Source organism: Microcaecilia unicolor, chromosome 5, assembly GCF_901765095.1.
Source record: "Microcaecilia unicolor chromosome 5, aMicUni1.1, whole genome shotgun sequence".
Lineage (NCBI taxonomy): Eukaryota > Metazoa > Chordata > Amphibia > Gymnophiona > Siphonopidae > Microcaecilia > Microcaecilia unicolor.
In genome coordinates, this window is record NC_044035.1 from 146,628,705 (window position 1) to 146,649,567 (window position 20,863).

Consider the following 20,863-nt stretch of genomic DNA (forward strand, 5'->3'; position numbering starts at 1 on the left):
GGATGCTAGGCTGCGTAGAGAGGGGCATAACCAGCAGAAGAAAGGAGGTGTTGATGCCCCTCTACGAGTTGTTGGTGAGGCCCCACTTGGAGTATTGTGTTCAGTTTTGGAGGCCATATCTTGCTAAAGATGGAAAAAGACTGGAAGCGGTGCAAAGAAAAGCTCGAAAATGGTATGGGATTTGTGTTGCAAACCATACGAGGAGAGACTTGCTGACCTGAACATGTATACCTTGGAGGAAAGGAGAAACGGGTGATATGATACAGACGTTCAAATATTTGAAAGGTATTAATCTGCAAACAAACCTTTTCTGGAGAAAGGAAGGCGGTAGAACTAGAGGTCATGAATTGAGGTTGAAGGGGGGCAGACTCAGGACTAATGTCAGGAAGTATTTTTTCACGGAGAGGGTGGTGGATATGTGGAATGCCCTTTCGCGGGAGGTGGTGGAGATGAAAACGGTAATGGAATTCAGACATGCATGGGATAAACACAAAGGAATCCTGTTTAGAAGGAATGGTTCCATGGAATCTTAGCGGAGATTGGGTGGCGATGCCAGTAATTGGAAACAAAACGGGAGCTGGGCAGACTTCTACGGGCTATGCCCTGATCGTGACTGAATAGATAGGGCTGGGCTGGATTGTAAATTTTAAGGGGCTTTAATGTTAGCTTTAGAACTTAGTACAAGAACAGTACTGGGCAGACTTCTACGGTCTGTGCCCTGAGAAAGGCAAGGACGAATCAAACTCGGGTATACATATAAAGTATCGCATACTATGTAAAATGAGTTTATCTTGTTGGGCAGACTGGATGGACCGTATAGGTCTTTATCTGCCGTCATTTACTATGTTACTATGTGACCCAGGTCCAACATCTCTCCCTCCCGTTCATCCTTATGTCCAACATTTCTCCCTCTCTCACCCCTCTTCCCCTCCAAGCAGCATCTTCCCTCCCCTCCAGCCCCATATACAAGATGTTTGCTTTTCTTGCCCCTCTCTACCCCTTTGCTGCATCCCTCCCTTATTCCCCTCTACCCCCGTGTCCAACAATTCACTCTCGCCCCTCTCTCCCCATGCAGCATTACTCCCTCCCCTCCATCCCAATGTCCAACAATTCACCCTCTCTCGCCTCTGCCCCCCCTGTTCAGCATCTCGCTTTCCCTCCCCTACCCCATACCTCCCTCTCTCGCCTCTGCCCCCCCTGTTCAGCATCTCGCTTTCCCTCCCCCATACCTCCCTCTCTCTTCTTCCACTCCCTGCTGCCTATCACTAACCCAGAAGCCTCCCCTTTGCTGCATCCTGCCCAAGCAGAAATAGGAAATTGCGACAGAGGGGATACTTCCGGGTTAGCGGCAGGCAGTGTGTGGGAATCACTGCCGCATTGAAGAGAAAGCAACACTTGAGGGACAGAGCAAGCCTTGGAGCCCAGCCTGCTCTCTCACCCATGCCAGTGCTGTCAAAAGCCAGGGTGCACTGCTGCTGAGTGGACCTGAACCCAAACCGGGTGGGCCCCGTCCCACCCGTAGCAACACCCCTGCGTGCTAATCTATAACATGGAGTCTAATTGCAATGGTGCATAGTTTGAAAGTGGGTATACATATGAACAATATGATTTTTCTTTGTGGTAATATGTAATATTCCGTATGTTTACCACTACTGATGCTTCTTGGCTATGCAGAAAGTTAGGTCTTTATGGTACTTGAATACACTTCTAGTCTATGCATAATTTCCAAGAAATAGTAATCTGACAGCTGAGGCAGATATTAGGGTAGAAACTGAAGGTAAGAAAAAGTTCCATTTTCTTGATGGAAATTTAAAAAAACTCAGTATTTCACTGAAGAAATTGAATTATGATTATGAAAAACAGTATTTTGTTCCAGCCATTTCTAAAAATCCAGCCCAGATGCAAGCCTCAATAACAGGACAATTTTCAAAGAAATTTCTTGAGATAGAAAACCTTTCACTGCCTAAACTAGCCATTTGAAATCTGCACATCCTATATGCTGATTAAAGGATGTGTATAGTTCACAGTGCACCAGCCTTTACTCCTGCTGCAGGTGTTGCAGGGATGGGGTTAAGACATCAATTGAAATAGTACATATGGTTCAGTATTTTCAAAAATATATGCATTGGTTTAGTCAAAAAAAAAGTACATAAAAAGGAAATGCAAATGTATATAAGTACAAGTTTGCAAATTCAAAATGTGCATACTTTTGCTTTCAAAATTGTCTCTTAATGTCTCATATGTATTGTTCTTTGCGTATTCCAGCCTTTGTTTGCAGATACTAAAAATGGCTAAATATAGTAGTAGAACATGATTTTGGATTTTACATGAAAGATTTGAAAAGTAAAGCAAAATACTGGCTATTGCAGGGAGGAGTGACAGCTTTGAAAGGTCCTTACAGGAGGCAGACTTTGTCTTTGAACAATCCCTGCGACTGGAAGAGAAAGGTGATTGCACCGCAGCTTTGGCTCTCTGTAATGAAGTAATATGTAAGTAACTCTTAACTGCCTGAGCTACTTATTTCACTAATTTTAATAATCTCACAAAATGGAGCTAGAGTGATTTTAAATTAAATTGTGAACCTAGGTGAATTTTAATTGATAAAAATGGCTATAGAGGCTGGATTCATGTTTGGTGTGAATGCTGCTGGCTACTACGCAAGACATCTGTTTTGGGTATTCTGGATGGAAAGCATAAGTGGAAATTTGGGTTTACTTATCCTGAAATTAAGGTGTATCATGGCGGAGGGGGTTTATTCATCATTGAGATGGCCAAAAATCACTTGTTGTATGTTGTAAGGTACCTGCAAGAAAGGTATATGAGTGCTAATATGGCAAATTTTGGCAAAAAATCATATTTAGTAGAAATTGCTGTTAATGTTCTGCTTCTCCTTTCTGTATTTTTCTGCCCTCTTCCTACCTGTTTCACCACTGTATACTCCTCCTCTTCTCTGCCTTCTTTATGCTCCTCTTCCTCCATTCTGTATAGAGGGCTTCAGTTATTCCTCCCTGTTTCTTTTATCTTTTAACCTCTCTCCTGTGCCTTTAATCCTTTTCCCTAAACTTCCAGTACCTTTCTGCCCTCATTGAGTCCCTAATCCTATTCACCTTCTCTCCCTTCCCTTTCAAACTTAAATAAAACTAGGGATTATAGTGACAGTTGACAAGTGCTGATGGAAATGAAGAGGCCTCTCTCATGCATATGCACCTGCTGCTCAGACTGAGGAAGAAAGAAAAGGATGAAGTACTGTACAGTAGTGAATTCCAGATAGACCCCTTTCTCTCCTATTTGCATAATTGTTAGACTGCCAGGATTTAGCTTTAAACCCTGAAGCCTTCAAATGTAACCCAGAAAATTTGCCAAGTATGCTGGTGGAACTGTGGAAATATATCTGGGCTTTGGGTAGGATAAAAATAAGATGTACTGAGTCACAAGTGACTGTATGCAGATGCTCGGTGCAAGGGAAATAAAATGAGAGATTGCAGTGAGAAGGCACATGGCTTCTTTTGCTTACTGTGTTCAGAGATTTGCAGTAATGATTACAGAATGAATACTGTTAACATGATTTCTTATATTCCGCTGTTCCCCTATAAAATTGGTTAAATGTGAATGACAATCCAAGAAGCTAGAAAAAAAAACTCTAGGAAAGTACATTCATATGAATGCATCAATCATTAACAAACTTTCAGTAAGCATTAAAAATCATTACTTAAAAGAAATGTTTGAGACAAGTAGGTTTTCAGTTTTCTTTCTAAACCTCATATATACAGATTTTAATCTTAGCTCCTGTGGAAAATAAGTCCAAATTAAGGCGATTGGTAAAGGGCCTGAGGCTGAGAATATTCTGTTTGATTTCGTTCCCTACATTGACGGGAAATGAAGAACCAAACTTTCACTTTGTAACAGTTTGGCCCAGATGCATCAACCATACGTAAAAAAAATTACAAACGTTAAAGTCCGAACCGAATTTAAAAAAACGAACAATGCTCAAAAAAAACAAGTTGCACAAGTTCGGTGCGGATTTAAAAAGTACAATGTATCAATGATTCGTAATTTTGTTCGGTAATCGGCCCTTAAATCATGCGCAGAGCAGCCAAGCGTTATGCTGGCTGCTCTGCGTTTGCCAGAACCGTCAGAACAACAACAACAAAACCCCCACAAACACGTGGCTCCCCGCTCCATCACTGAAAAAATAAACATACCTTAAAAAAGTATCAGGAGGGGCAAAGGCGCTCGTCAGAAGCATCCTGTATGGACGGCCTTGCCCCCCCCAGATCGCCGCTGTTCCCCGCTTCCGCCCTTCACTAAATTAAAAACTGAAAATAAAAAGCTAAACTTTAGCAGCGCCGGGCCACCCTCCCTTCCTGTGTTGATCTTCTTCTTTTCCCAACACTGCTCCGCCTCCCGCCATCCTCCGCCCCTTGCTCCCCCCCCCCCCCCCCCCGAGTTCGTCGCCGCCGTTCCCCCCCTCCAAAGGACCCCCCCCCCTCCACCTTACCGGCCGTGCAGCACCTCTCACCTTTGTGTGAAGGCGCTGCACGAGATGAAACAACGGATCGTCGCTCACTTCTGCCTCCACCAACGTCTCTCCCCTTCTTCCTGTGCACGCCCTCCTCTGACGTAGGAAACTTACGTCAGAGGAGGGTGTGCACATGAGGAAGAAGGAGAGAGACGTCGGTGGAGGCAGAAGGGAGCGACAATCCATTGTTTCATCTCGTGCAGCGCCTTCACACAAAGTTGAGAGACGCTGCACGGCCGGTAAGGCGGAGGGGGGGGGGGAACGGCAGCGACGAACTCGGGGGGGGGCGGAGCAATGGGCGGAGGATGGTAGGAGGCGGAGCGGTGTTGGGAAAAGAAGAAGATCAACACAGGAAGGGAGGGGGGGCCCGGCGCTGCTAAAGTTTAGCTTTTTATTTTCAGTTTTTAATTTAGTGAAGGGCGGAAGCGGGGAACAGCGGCGACCTGGGGGGGGCAAGGCCGTCCATACAGGACGCTTCTGACTAGCGCCTTTGCCCCCTCCCGATCCTTTTTTAAGGTATGTTTATTTTTTTAGTAATGCAGGGGAAAGCGGGGAGCCAGTGTTTGTGGTGTTTTTATTTTTTTTTCTCACTTTACATGTTTAAACATGCCAGCTTTGATTTTTCTGGTACAGGGGGCAATGGGGAGATGACAGCTCAGGCCTTTACGACTGCTCTGACCACACGTTAAATATGTTGCGGAAAATGATTCGGTGTAATCGTCGGTATTGTTAGTGCATCCCGAATCGCCCACATTACAATGGTAGTTACTCCGTTTTCGTTAGCTGCTTGCTTCGTTGGAAAAAGGCCTTTAATGCATGCAATGGTTGGGAATTTTGTTCGTTAAAGGGTTGTTAGAGGGTCGTTATGGTTTAGTGCATCTAGCCCTTTGTACCTTAAGCCCTGTAGTTGTTGGAGCAGAGTAAATGCAGGAAATTGCAGGGATTTCTGATTGCTTTTCTTGATAGTTAAGCAGATCATTGAAATTATTTGGCTTGGAGGAGGAAATAACCTGTGTGTGTGTGTGTGTGTCTCTGTCTTCTGGATATGTTTCTTGGCACATGGTTTCTTGATTTGTTTGCTCAAACTTCCAATGATGATTTTCCGATACTGTTTTAAAAACTATCAGTCTTGATTGCAGATACATTTCTTCTAGGACTCATATTTCCTTGGTGTCCATTCCGGACCAGTCCAGAGTCTGTGGGTTATGCCCATCAACCAGCATATGGAAATAGAGAAGCAAAGTAGTTCTGTTTGATTTGCCAAGGGCACCGTGCAGCCTCAGAATGCTCAGTATTTCTCTGTCTCCAGCGGATGGACCATGAAGCTCCTGACCCAGTTGGTCAGCTGTGTGTCATTAGAGTAAGGGGTATCTCCTGGGAGGATTATATTCCTTTGAAGAATGTTAAGATTTTTCAGAGAATTTGCTTGGAGTTGTGGTGATACTTGTGGTGCCGAGTCCCTCCCCCTTCCTCCTTGTCTCTGCTGGTATTTTCTGAAGAGTCTAAAAAGAGATCTTTACTCTCAAGGCACTTTCCTTAAGTTGTTGTGGATGGAGCATTGTTACGTCTGTGGCCAATAACCTCTTATACTCCAGTAGTACCCAAGGAACCTTGGGTTTTTATGTCCCCGGTCTGTAACGTACCTTCTGTGTGAGGTTAATGGTACCTTCTCCACAGTTTGCTATTCAATGTGTTTTCCATATATGATTTTACACTGCTAGCTATGTGCTGTGCCTTCAGAGTGAGGTAAGCTATACCTTTTCTGGCAGTACCTAGGAGACCTTGAGTTTTATTCCTCATAGTTTACTATTCTTTTTCTGACTGTGCACAACACAGCTTGTGTTTCCAGCCAAGAGCTCTGAGGCCAGACTAGCAGGATTCATTTCTCTCAAATTCCATAAGGCTTATCATTTGGCTTGTTGTGCTTCAGCAACAATGGCTAAACAAAGAGCAGGAGAACCTTTTCTCTGGGTGGCCTTTGAAGTTTTGCAGTTTGCTTATCAGTCTTTCCCTTATTTAGCTAAGGTTTATTTTGCTGCCTATCAGTTCTTTTCATCAGATCTTGCTAATGTTGGTCCTGAGGATTTTTGGGTTTTTAAGCCACACATTTCCTTTTAATAGAATATATTCATGAAGATGATTACTTTTACTTGTGCGGTGTTTTGGCTGAGGGAATCTAAGTTGGTGCCATGACTACTTCCATAATTTTGCTATAACTGAGAGATTATAATTTGTGTACATCCTGGAACATCAAGAACGCACTCTTCTTCATTATCTAGGCTGAGACATCAGTGATTACCTGATGTTCTCCACACGCCTGAGGTATTCTTCAGCTACATTTTTCTGCAGTTAATAGCGAACCACATACTTTATGGTCCTTGGGTTCCAAGAAAACCCTGCTGTTAGAGGTTGCGACAGCCATTTTGAAAGGGCTGTTGGCATGGGCAGGAGCAACTTGATCGCTCCTTCCCCCGACTACACCACTGATCTTATAAAGTAGGCCGGGGAGCGAGGGGGGTCCTACGGGTGTATGAGTGGGTGGAGAGGCACCAGAATGAGAGTTGATTTGTTCGGGCTGCATGTTTAGGGCTGACTGGCATTGTGTGCTGCATTTGGCTGGGGCCGTTACCAGTCGGTCTTAATTTGGAATTCTCATCAGAAGGAGAGTTGTCATATGTCAGGAGAGTACAATAGCTCCTGCTGCAGTTGGTGAACTGTGTCTCACTAGAGTACAAAACCTACTGATTAAATTGGCAAACTGTAAAGCATAGAGTACACATACACATTTATTCCTTCTTCAGAAAAGGTGTAAATATGAGCAAGAGCAACTTGTACACTAGTGGCACATAGGTGCCTATGTTGGCTGTGTAAAATAGCCACAATATTCCGCTTCCTAATAAAACTTTACTTCCTTATCATCCTGTTAAACTGGTCCAGACTAATGGGTTATGTCTGTCTACTAGAAGATGGAGGTGGAGCTGTAAATTTTCCAGAGTGACATCACTGGCATAAGGAGTGGTGTAGCCTGGAATTTGCCAGTATTTATCTGTCTCTGGCAGATGGTATAGATTAGACTGATGCAACAGGAGGGTTTGTTTGTTTGTTTGTTTGTTTGTTTGTTTGTTTGTTTTAATAGGCCTGATTCACTGAGAGACAGTCTACAGCCAGTGGCCCTGTGGTTGCAGTCTAACCAGTGAAGTCTCCCAGGGTTCAGGGATGATGCTTCCCCTGGTAGGGACTGGAGGGGATATCCTCCCCGATTGCTGGCACGTGGTCTTTTGCTCACTGAGGCAAGCAGGCAAAGGTCCATTGGGGCACTGCTAGTGGGGGAATGCTTCCCCCGCAGTACTCTTCTATATGAAAAAGAAAACACTTTAAAAGGGATTACAGGGAAGCCCTATTCTATATTTAGCTAATTAACTTAAGCTTTGAACAAAATGAAAAAAAAAACACTTGTTAATTGGCGTTAACTTCAGTTAAGAGGAATTCTGTCAAGAATTTTGGTGCGACTAGGGGCAGACAACTGTGTGAATCAGCAGCACTTAGCTGAGGCCACCTGGAACTAAAGGAAATGCCAGTGGGCAAATGCTGCAGCACCTGTGGGACCAAGTGTGCAAGTACTGCTGCCGGCTTCTAGTGCCCTGTATGCGATAGGGGTTTTTGGCTGGGGAGACCCTGGAGCTCCCTCCGATGGATGGGAACTCTCTTCCCTAGGTCTGTTTTCACCACAGCTTTAGCAATTTCTGCAAGAACAGCGGCCATTTTGTCTCCAGTCTGTGCTTCTATCACACAGTCCAAGGGAGGTCAGTTACTCAGCTCATGGGGGTTGGGGGGCCTTTCCTTCTGACATAGGACCTGGGGGCCTGATTTTGCTTTCACAGAATGTCTCTACCCAGGCACCCTTGGGAATTCAAGGTCATAGCCTATGGAGATATACCTCTGTGCTGGCAGTCTTAAGGCCATGGACAGCAGCAAGCCCCTTCTTCCTCCAAAATGGCCAAGTTCACCAGGTGCAGAATTAGAGGGTGGTCCTTCCTGTATTCCCTGGTTACGACACCTTGTGGGATGATTCCCCTTTGGGACTTTTTTCACTGAAGTTAAGAGAGCTTTCTCTTGATTAAAGGAGTGACTGCCTTTTAGTTATTGATCAGGTACTCTTGGCTCTTTCCAACCTTTGGCCATACAGGTCCAAGTTTTGGAGGGAGACACCCATTATTTTCCTATGAGTGTCTTATCATTTAGAGCGCACTAAATCTGTTAGCGCACCTTAGTAAAAGGACCCCCAAGTATGCTGGTATTTATGATGAGGGAACTATGACTTTTTGTAGTTTGATGTTATGTTCTGTTATGTTTATACAAGTTTTATAATGTTTTAATAGATTGTTGTCTTATTTTAAGGCAACGTTTCCCAAATCAGTCCTGAATTCCCCTATTGCCAGTCACGTTTTCATGATATCCACAATGAATATGCATGAGATTGATTTGCATATTCATTGTAGTCAAATTTGTCTCATGCATATTGTGGATATCTTGAAAACCTGACTGACAAGGGAGTACTCCAAGACTGACTTTGGAAACACTATTCTAAGCCACTGAGGATTATTATATTATAATATCTTTAACAGCTGTTAAGAGAGAAAAATAGATTTGAAACTGCTGCTTTATGCACAGATAGAATTTAGGTTTCTAGAATGCCCAGGGTAACTTACCAAATTTCTGCTTATTCTGGCTACCCAGATTCCAGGCTCCAATTAGGAGTGACTCTTCTGTGACATTTTTTCACACTTCACTAGCCTATTTGCAAAATACTCCTGTATATAGCAGAGCACAAAGAACAAGCATAATCAAAATGCATACTGTAATACATAGACAATTACGTATATCCGAGATCTCATCAGCCTGCATAAAGAAAGAGTTCATTTTACAATCCACACTGTAATCAAACTATATTTATGCAATAAGCTTGTTGAAAAAGAAAAGTTTGTATGTGTATTTTATAGAATACTAGCACTTATATATAATGCATACTTACACTTACATAAATGCTAGAGAGCTATTATAATTTACTCACCCAAGTTGCTTGGCACATAAGGCAAGGGGGCAAACATTTGGGCAGGGCATGGGTTGGGCTCCCATTTACATGTGTAACTTATGGAATACTGTAACTTATGTGCTAAAGTGCCACATTTACGAAATCTATCTGCTGAGATAGATACGGTGTGCGTGTGTTGGAGATGGACCGAACCCTGATGCAGCTAATGCAAATCATGCTGCATGTTGGCTAGCGGTCCTACACCAAGTGAATCTACATGCTGAAGCTAAGTAGCATTGATTGTATATTTTAAGTGAAATCATAAAATGTTTTTGAAAAAAAAAATCACAAGCTTGGATATAAATGAATAAATTGAAAGAAGTTCTAAATGTTGTAGATCTGTGAAGAGGCAGGCAAGTCAAGGGTAGAGTGGCCCTTGTGAAACAAGTTGCTGCTGAGGTCTTATAAAATTTTCATGAGCCTGCTAAGTTTCTAATATTTAAAACAACTAAGTTTTATTTGGACATTGTTTCATTTGGACCTTGAAGAATATTTTGGTCAATTAATTGTGAAAGTGCCATATTTAGACACAAACCTTTATGCCTTTCATAGACCTGGCTTTACTGTTTGTTTCTACATTTAGATGTATCAATGCCCAACTTATGCTAGCATTCTATAATGACATCTTGGTTCACAGATGCCATTATAGAATTAATGTTCAGCGCGTCTAAGTTGTGGCACCCAGTTATAGAATATTATTCATTCATATGGGACATTCCCAAATCAATGAATAAAACTCCCAGCATAAGGTACAGAACAGAAATAGAATTACAAAAACATTCTCTTCAAACACTGGCATTGCATCAGTGAGAGCAACAGAAGCTCCTCCATTGTCAGACACTGAGAAGTAACATGAAACCTTCCAGTCACTCAAACTGCATTAACACTACTTATGAAAAGTCAGTACTGCAAATATTCTAGAACTCTAGTTCACCTCTAGTTGGTAAAAGCGAATGACCAAACACTGAATCTACATGTTAAAAGAATCCATCTCTGCAGTTACAAAAGGAAAACACAGATCTTCACCTAATAAAAAAAAAATAGGAGACTAGAAATTAGAAAAAAAAATACCTAGATAAAAAATGAAACCCAAGATACAAGACTGTGAGGCACAAAACACTGGAACACTGAAAAGAGAGAATCAAAAAGACATTTCCTTCTGTACAGAAAAAAATACAAGAAATCCATTTTGAAAGCTCACATCTTATTATCTAAATATTAAAAGTGAACTGTATTGTACCTTTGTTGTCTGATCATTTTGTTTTTCCGCTTCAGAAAATCCTGGTCTCTCTTTACTACTACAACTTTTTTGTTTTCTCCTAAGTCTTTTTCCAGGATCTAATTTTCATTTTCTGCTTAACACTGATTCGTCTGTTTCTTTTTTTTTTTCTCTATTTCCCTTACCTATTTTAACAACCCCCTCCCCAACATCCTCATTCACCTACATACCAGCTTTTTCTCTTAGCTCCCTAGTTCTCCCATTTCTGCCTGTGCCTTATTCTTTCCCAGCCTCCTGTTTCCTGTCTTCACCCACTTTCTAGTCTCCCTTTGCATTTATTGCTTTCCCAGTTTATTTGACTCTACCTTTCATCCTCTTACCAACCCCCAGCTCCTTCCCTATCACTCATCCCCTCTCTGGCTTCAATCCCTTTGTCTTACCTCCATATTCAGGCTCTCATTTCCCCTTTTACCTTCCCTATTTCCATCCTTTCTCACCTCCTTCAAAGATCTGTCCCCTTCCTTTGTCCCTCACCTTCTTCATAGCATTCCCTCTCTATTTCCCCATTCCCCATCAGCCTTTTCTCTCATTCTTCCTTCTCCCTTCTCCCTTTCTTCAGCCCTCTTTTCCTACCAGCCCCCAGCTCTAGTCCCTGCCCCTTTCTCTCGTGTCCCCTTTTGCATGCACCAGCTCCAGCCCTCTTCTCCCACCTGTCCCTTTTTACAGTCCCAACCCCAGCTCCAGCCCTTCTTCCACCCACCCCCTTTTCAGCACTCAGCTCCAGTTCCAGCCCCCTTCTCTCACCTACTCCCTTTTCATCCCTCTTCTCCCACCTACTCCTTTTTCATTCCCCTTCTCCCACCTACCCTCTTTTTCATCCTCCTCTCACAAGTGCCCTTTTGCAGCTCTTAGCTCCACCCCCATCTGTTACCTGCTCCCCTTTTTAGCCACTGGCACCCTTCTGTCACCTGTGCCCCTTTTGCAGCCCCTGACTCTGGTTCCATTCTTCCCTAAAGTTTAAAACTATTTACAGAGTGACAGGAACATCTTTTTTGCTGACGCTGTTCTGCCTATCCTCAAAACAAGTCTTGCCGCTGATAGTGCATGCTGTATGAGTCCTACATCCGGTGGGAGAATGGGACTGTAGCTGAGGGCTGTAAAATAGAAAAAGTGAAAGAAGGGGCAGCTGGGAAGACTTGATGCCGGTGCAGTCTAATGCAGGGTTGGCACAACAGGCAAGCGGCCAACAGCTTTTGGCACTCCTTTAATATTGTCACCCTCCTGTCATGCTTACCACTCTTACCGTTTTGTTCTGGCCCTGTAGCCCATTTACCTGGGTAAATGACTTTGGAAATTGCCCTCATTATTTGTGTGTCTGTGATATATAACACACACGCATACAACAAAATGTAATATTTAAAAGCATGGAGAAAGTTCACATAGGGCACCCAGTACTCTTGTACCGGCCCTGCTAACAAAACAGCATGGAGAGAGGAAACAAGTGATGTACTTCAGCACTAAACTATACATCCAACTTTCTTCACAGAAGGCAAGTGTATTTCTCCACAGGAGAAAAATCTTTTTCATTGATGTTACTGGTGTAGCCAAAGATCAGTGTAGGTGTTATGACATTTTGAGGCTAAAGAGCAGTTTGATCATCAAATGCTTTTGGAGATATCAATGTGTTTTGGTCTAAGTATAGATCTTATGTCTGTGAGCTTTAAAAGGCAGTAGCAGGCTGGTGTGGTGCATGCTGCCATTACAGTATCTCCATTACGGCTTGGTGGTAGATGGGGTCAAATGTCAGTGCTCTTCTAAGTCAGGTAGCCAGATTCCACAGTGGGTCTCCCGTTTGCATGCTTTTTCTTTGAAGTTCCTTATTGGTACAAGAGACAGAGAAGCATATTTTCAAAGCACTTAGCCTTCCAAAGTTCCATAGGTTTCTATGGGACTTTAGAAGGCTAAGTGCTTTGAAAATGAGCCCCAGAGGGTTCTAAACATGTAGTCATATCAGGTTTATGCTTTCCTAGAACTCTGTTCTCCTTTGACCTCCTCCCATGGAGTGTTAAGCCTCTCACCTTTTTCCCTATGCATTGTCAAATACACCTGACATGACCAGTTTAGTTGTATACTTCTAGGAAGCCTGCAGAAGAGACTAGCTGGAAGAGAGAATAGAGCATGCTCAGTGTAGCCTGCTCACACTATTTAACATGCCCTTAGTAAGTACTATGCTTATGTTAGTAAGTTAATACCAGCCACTAACAGGTATTAAGCATTGTACATTTATTAAGCTTTCACTAAATAGCATAAACAGCTATTTAGCTTGAATGTACAAACTACTCAATTATTTCTCCGATTTGATATCCCACCTTATAAGCATGCCACAAGGTGATTTAAAATAAATCCAAATTAAAGAAATCCATGAATAACTTACAAAACAACTAATAATAAAGTACCCCGTCAATAAATCAAAATACCCTAATTCTGCACCATTCCTTCCCAGCTTCATATGGCAGTACTTTCTTTATATGTTCAGGCTTAAAAATGTTTGAGAGTCCACATAAATGCCTCTTAGGACCACTTTAATGCACAGTCAGGGTTGCTGCCTAGCATTCTAGTTTAGCATACACAAGTGAGCTGTACTATGCATGTTAAAGCTTATTCCATTGGTTTCTATTTTTTGTCAATAGTCATTTTTAAGAAATTGTGAGATTTATAAATGATTTAGAGATGGGAGTAATCAGCGAGGTAATTAAATTTGCTGATGACACAAAGTTATTCAAAGTCGTTAACCCGCGAGAGGATTGTGAAAAATTACAGAAGGACCTTACGAGACTGGGAGACTGGGCGGCTAAATGGCAGATGACGTTTAATGTGAACAAGTGCAAGGTGATGCATGTGGAAAGAAAGAACCCGAATTATAGCTACATCATGCAAGGTTCCACGTTAGGAGTTACGGACCAAGAAAGGGATCTTGGTGTCGTTGTTGATAATACACTGAAACCTTCTGCTGCAGCTAGGAAAGCGAATAGAATGTTGGGTATTATTAGGAAAGGTATGGAAAACAGATGTGAGGATGTTATAATGACATTGTATCGCTCCATGGTGCAACCGCACCTTGAGTATTGTGTTCAATTCTGGTCGCCACATCTCAAGAAAGATATAGTAGAATTGGAAAAGGTGCAGCGAAGGGCGACTAAAATGATAGCGGGGATGGGATGACTTCCCTATGAAGAAAGACTAAGGAGGCTAGGGCTTTTCAGCTTGGAGAAGAGACGGCTGAGGGGAGACATGATAGAGGTATATAAAATAATGAATGGAGTGGAACAGGTGGCTGTGAAGCATCTGTTCACGCTTTCCAGAAATACTAGGACTAGGGGGCATGCGATGAAACTACAGTGTAGTAAATTTAAAACAAATAGGAGAAACATTTTCTTCACCCAACGAATAATTAAACTCTGGAATTTGTTGCCGGACAACGTAGTGAAGGAGGTTAGCTTGGCAGAGTTTAAAAAGGGGTTAGACGGTTTCCTAAAGGACAAGTCCATAAACCGCTACTAAATGGACTTGGGAAAAATCCACAATTCCAGAAATAACACGTATAGAATGTTTGTACGTTTGGGAAGCTTGCCAAGTGCCCTTGGCCTGGATTGGCCGCTGTCGTGGATGGGATGTTGGGCTCGATGGACCCTTGGTCTTTTCCCAGTGTGGCATTACTTATGTACTTATGTACTAAATCCACAATTTCGGGAATAACTTGTATAAAATGTTTGTACATTTGGGTAGCTTGCCAGGTGCCCTTGACCTGGATTAGGCGCTGTTGGGGGCAAGATGCTGGGCTCGATGGACCTTTGGTCTTTTCCCAGTATGGCGTTACTTATGAGAGCTTCTCCTCATCTTTTGTAAAGGAAATGGCTCAGGCCATTCCATTCCTCGTAGACGTGGAGGATGAGCCCAGGGCTGAGATGCTTGAGGTCCTGGACTACACCTCTCCACCTAAAGAGGCAGTGGCAGCTCCTTTGCATAAGGTACTCCAGGAAGTCTTTATGCGGAACTGGTCATCCCCTCTGTCTGGTTCCATGATCCCTAAGAAGACTGAACCCCAGTATCGGATCCACGGTGAACCTGGGTTGATGAGGTCTCAGTTACCCCATAACTCCATGGTGGTGTACTCCACCCTTAAAAGAGCCAAGGGTTCTAGGGACTATGCTTCTGCGCCCCCAGGCAGAGAAGCTAAGTCCTTGGACTCTTTTAGGAGGAAGATGTATCAGGCCGCTATGCTCGCTTCCTGTATCCAATCATACCAGCTCTTCACGAGCATCCACTTGCGGAACTCAGTGCGGCAGCTGTCTAGTTTGGTCGATGCCCTCCCTCCAGAGAAGGCCGAACCCTTTCACCAGCTGGTCAGGCAGCAGAAGGCGTGCTGTAAATTTCTGGCCAGGGTTGCGTGTACGACACTTTTGATGTGGCATCCAGAATCTCTGCCCAAGGTATAGCAATGCGCAGACTCTCATGGCTGCGTGTTTCTGACCTGGACCACTCGGTCCAGCAGAGAATAACGGATTTTCCTTGCCGGGGGGATAATCTTTTCAGAGAGAAGGTAGAAGATCTGATTGACCAGATCAAGAAGCACACAGATGCAATGGCTTCTCTCTCCCCCTGGGCATCTTCTGCTACCACCTCCTTGACTAGGAGGTTTTTTAGTGGACCATGGAGTGCCCCCTATTCTTATTCCAGGCGTAGATACACTTCAGCGTCTCGCCATCCTACTCAGTCTCAGCCCCAGCGCGCTCATTCTCGTCAACAGCATGCGCCCAAGGCCCCTACTGCTCCCCAGCAAAAGCAAGAGACAGGCTTTTGACTGGCTTCAGGAAAGCATAGCCAAACTAAAAGTGTCCGTACTGGACGCCTTGCTGGTTGGGGGGGAGGTTAATGTTTTTTTCACCTAAGATGGCCTCTTGTAACCTCCGAACGTTGGGTTCTACAAATAGTCCAGTTAGGATACACCCTCAATCTGGAATCCAAACCTCCAAAATTGCCAACCGGGAGCTCATTCATAAGCTCCCAGCACAGACAGGTACTTGCAGAGGAACTCTCCGCCCTTCAAAAGGGGGGATGCATCCCATCATAGACGTAAGGGCCCTGAACACATTCCTAGTACGAGAAAAGTTCAGGATGGTTTCCCTGGGCACCCTTCTTCCCATGAATCAGGAAAACGATTAGCTATGCTCTCTGGACTTGAAGGATGCATATACGCACATCCCGATACTCCCAGCTCACAGGAAGTATCTTCAATTTCGGCTGGGAACACAGCACATTCAGTACCGCGTGCTGCCTTTTGGCCAAGTGTCAGCTCCCAGAGTGTTCACAAAATGCCTAGCAGTAGTTGCAGTGTCACTACGCAGACTGGGAGTGCCTGTGTTCCCTTATCTTGATGATTGGCTGGTGAAGAGCACCTCGGAGGACGGTGCTTGGGAGTCCATACAGATGATTATTCGGGTGCTAGAACTACAAGGGTTTGTAATAAATTACACCATCTCACTCCTGTTCAAAAATTGGAGTTCATTGGAGCACTGCTGGACACAAGGCACTGTTTCAGGAAGCCATCCAGATGTGGCTTTGGGTGTGCCATCATGGCATGGTTCTCCAAGCCACTTATCTGGCGGGCGTAAATAACAGTCTGGACGACAGGCTGAGCAGGATAATGCAACCTCATGAGTGGTTACTGAATATGGGCATTGTCTGCAAGATCTTTTTGCCACTCAAATCAATCACAATGTCCCTCAGTTCTGTTCCAGGCTTCAGGTCCATGACAGACCTACATTGGGGAACAGACCTTCTGTATGCGTGTCCTCCCATACCTCTGGCGGGAAAGACTTTGCTGAAACTCAAGCTACGGAACCGTGATCTCGATTGTGCCCTACTGGTCGTGTCAGATTTGGTTCCCTCTTCTTCTGGAATTGTCCTGCTCCAAAGAACTGTGGAGATTGGAGTGTTTTCTGACCCTCATCACCCAGAACGAGGGGTCATTTCTACATCCCAATCTCCAGTCTCTGGCTCTCACAGCCTGGATGTTGAGAGCCTAGAATTTGCTTCCTTGGGACTTTCAGAGGGTGTCTCTCAGGTTTTGCTTGCTTCAAGGAAAGATTCCACTAAGAGATTTTCTTTTTCAGGTGGAGGAGGTTTGCCGTCTAGCGTGACAGCAAGGCCGTAGATCCTCTTTCTTTTCCTACACAGACCCTGCTTGAATATCTTCTATACTTATCAGAGTCTAGTCTCGAGACCAACTCCTTAAGGGTTCACCTTAGTGCAATTAGTGCGTATCATCAACTTGTAGAAGGTAAGCCTATCTCTAGGTAGTTGTTCGCTTTGTAAGAGGTTTGCTTTTGTTGAAGCCCCCTGTCAAACCTCCACCAGTATCATGGGATCTCAACGTCGTTCTCACCTAGCTGATGACAGCTCCTTTTTCATCCACTGAATTCCTGCCATCTGAAGTACTTGACCTGAAAAGTCATTTTCTTGGTGGCTGTTACTTCAGCTCGTAGAGTCAGTGAGCTTCAGGCTTTAGTAGTGGATGCACCTTATACTAAGTTTCATCACAACAGAGTAGTCCTCCACACACACCCCAAGTTCCTGCTGAAGGTGATGTCAGAGTTCCATCTGAACCAGTCAATCATCTTGTCAACAATTTTTCCCTGTCCTCCTGCCCACCCTGGTGAAAGCAGTTTGCACACCTTGGACTGCAAGAGAGCATTGGTCTTTTACATGGAGTGGACGAAGCCCTTCAGATACCAGTTCTGTTTCTTTTGATCCCAACAGGAGGGGAGTCGCAATTGGAAAATGCACGATTTCCAGTTGGCTAGCAGATTCCATTTCCTTCGCTTATGCCCAAGCTGTGCTGACTCTGGAGGGCCATGTCACAGCTCATAATGTCAGAGCCATGGCTGTGTCAGTGGCTCACTTAAAGTCAGCCTCCATTGAAGAGATTTGCAAAGCTGCAACATGGTCTTCAGTCCACACATTCACATCACACTACTAACTCGAGAAGGACACCTGACACAACAGTCGGTTTGGGCAGTCGGTACTGCAGAATCTGTTTGTGGTTTAGAATCCAAATCCACCCCCTATGCCCGTTTTGTTCGGTTCCGGGCTCTCAGCTAGTTGTATATAATTTCAGGTTAATCTATGTTATGTCCTCGCCATTCCGAGGTCCAATTGACCAACCTTTGTTGTTTTGGGTGAGCCTGGATGCTAGGAATACCCCACTTGTGAGTATAGTACAGTCTGCTTGTCCTCGGAGAAAGCCAAGATACTTAGGTATTCTCCGAGGACAGCAGGGTGATTATTCTCACAAACCTTATCTCTTTCTTTTTTTACTCTTCATTGAACTGAGGAGCGCGTCCGCATGGCGGGAGGGAAGACACTCGGCAAATGCGCATTTCGACGTGCAGCACACTTAGAAGGCTCTAGCAAATTTTATGCTATGTGAAATGCCGGTTCCCGGGCCGCCGTGGATTGCCGACCCACTTGTGAGAATAATCAGCCTGCTGTCCTCAGAGAATACCTGCTACAGGTAAGTATCTTTGCTAAGTATCTTCGCTTTAGTTAAGATTTTGAAACTGAAGCCTTTCCAAAATTATAATGAAATCTATTTGTCATAGATAAAATTTTTTCCTATAAACTTAAAGCAGAAATACCACTGAACCAATACAAGGTTTTTTGTAACATAGATGCCAGCATGACTACTAAATTGATCTGACAGTTTTGGCTAGTTGTCCCCTAATGTTTGTTTTTAAAGCTAGCCTTCTGTTGCTTTGTTTTCTTTAGTTTTGTTTTTTAAGTTTTATTTTCTTTTTACAATGTAAACTGCCTAGCCCTGTTCAGAACAGGCATTATATTATATTTTATTAAACATAAACGTAAACATTCAAGACTGGCTACTAGTTGAGCGAGACATGTGGAGAGGCGTTTTCAATATGATGTCCAAACCCAATTGTGGATGTTTTTCAAAAAAATGTAGAAAAATCCAGTGCCAAACATGGCCATTTTCAAAAATTGCTTTATTTTAGATGTTTTTGTGCTCAGTGCACCTTTCTTTATGGGCCATTTTCAAACAAAAAATGTCCAAGGGAAGAACGCACAAAAATGAGCCATTGGGATGTCTGAGGGCCAGCATTCTTACTGGCCACACAGACATCCCAGCAGAGCATTGGTTTTTAGGGTGCTCATGCCTACCTCCACAAGTGTACCAGTTAGAGTAGGATATGAGCCTTGATCCCCTGCTCTAAGAGGAATGGCCATTATATTTGCAGCTGTCATAGAGCCTGCTATGTACTGTCACTTTCACCTCTTATGGGTGGGTGGGAGGGGGTCAGTGACCACTGGAGGGTTAAGGGGGGTCATGCCTTTATCTCTCCAGTGGTCATCTGGTCAGTTTGGGCACCTTTTTGGCACTTAGTCATTATTAAAACAGGTCTAGCCAAAAATGCCCTATTTTTTTGTCCAAATCGTAAGCCTGCCCAAAATATGCCTCCAACATGCCCCCTTGAGATTTATACAAACTGCATAGAAAAAATCTTTAAAATGAGTTTCAAAAATAGTGATTTGGATGTTTTTGCAAGAAAAAAAAAGTATCTGCTGCTTTGTGCCATTTTTTGGACATTTTTGTATTTTGAAAATGAGCCCCTAAGCATTTTGTAAGTCTAATTTAGCAAAGGTATTTTTTTTTAAGTTACATGGTTAATGTCTTACCATTTAGGTGATTAAAACGGTAATTCTATAAATTTGCATGTATTAACATACATAAATGAACAAAATAATAACATATATGCACATAAATGCCAATATTCTGCCTAAGCACTATTTAGTAAATACTCGCTTAACTTACATAGCAGGTATTTGCAATGGGGGCATACACAGCGGAGGAGCGTGACATAGGTGTGCTTCCCACTTCCTCATGTAATTTACAGAATACTGTAAATTAAACAAATACCTGCCATATTTAGGCACCCACACTTATACCAGCTCTAAGGGAACCTAGGTTCCTACCTCATGATGCTAAAATGGAGGCATCTAGTTATAGAATTACACCTTAAACGGCTAGACATTATCAGTATAAAAAGAGGTTAGGGAGGGGCAAAGGCCGTTCCAAAATCTATTTGTTCAGTATCAATATTCAGCTACCAAATGGAGAAGTCATTTCTATAATTTAGGCCTGCAAATACTAAATAGCAGTCATGACTTAGGTGTAAGTAAATGGATAATGTAATTGAGCACACATACATAGTAACATAGTAAATGACGGCAGATAAAGACCTGTACGGTCCATCCAGTCTGCCCAATATAAATCTAAATTAAATTTGATTTAATCAGTCTTTCTTCCTCTTATTTATTTATTTGGACTTACGAGTTTTGAATAGGAGCTCAGAGCGAGTTACATTCAGGCATGGTAGGTGTTTCCCAGTCCTCAGAGGGCTTAGGGGGAAATGCTATATATGGTGCTTAAAAAATCTGTGTTGAAATCAGTGCCGACTAAACATATTCTATCATCCGTGCCTAGATGTAGGTGCCGATTATAGAATACGCTTAGTTGATATTTCAGTGCCTAAATCTAAGTGCATCCATTTACACCACAAAAAACATGACGTAAATCCCTGCGCATAGATTTAGGCACACTGGGCTATTTTCTATAATTAAGTGTGTAAATTTCAGAATGCCTATGAAACGCTCATTTCCTCACCCATAACCATGCCCCTTTTTGCCTGCTTGCATTAGAAGTTCGACGCACATCGTTACAGAATATGCTTAGCGAGTTGTGTGCCTAAATTCTAATCAGTGCCAATTAGTGCTCATTATTGCTTGTTTGTCAGTGCTCATTAGCTTGGTAAATTACACACATTGTTATAGAATCTGAACTGATTTTGGCGCCGATCTCTAAGGACACTATATAGAATCCAGGGGTTAGAGTCTAAGAGGCCTGTTTCATAAATTACATTTAGCAGTTAGTACACTAGTGCAGTAAGGCTTACTGACC

The 20,863-nt window shown here is 43.2% G+C and overlaps 1 protein-coding gene across 9 annotated transcripts in view; it reads left to right on the plus strand.

Moving 5' to 3' along the window:
- Positions 1 to 20,863, plus strand: part of USP54 (ubiquitin specific peptidase 54) — a 479,705-nt gene that overhangs the window by 387,329 nt on the left and 71,513 nt on the right. For all 9 annotated transcript variants that reach the window (XM_030203404.1, XM_030203402.1, XM_030203407.1 and 6 more), the window contains one exon: positions 2,370 to 2,489. In XM_030203404.1, coding sequence (XP_030059264.1) covers positions 2,370 to 2,489 — 120 coding nt within the window. The remainder of the gene's footprint in view (positions 1 to 2,369; positions 2,490 to 20,863) is intronic.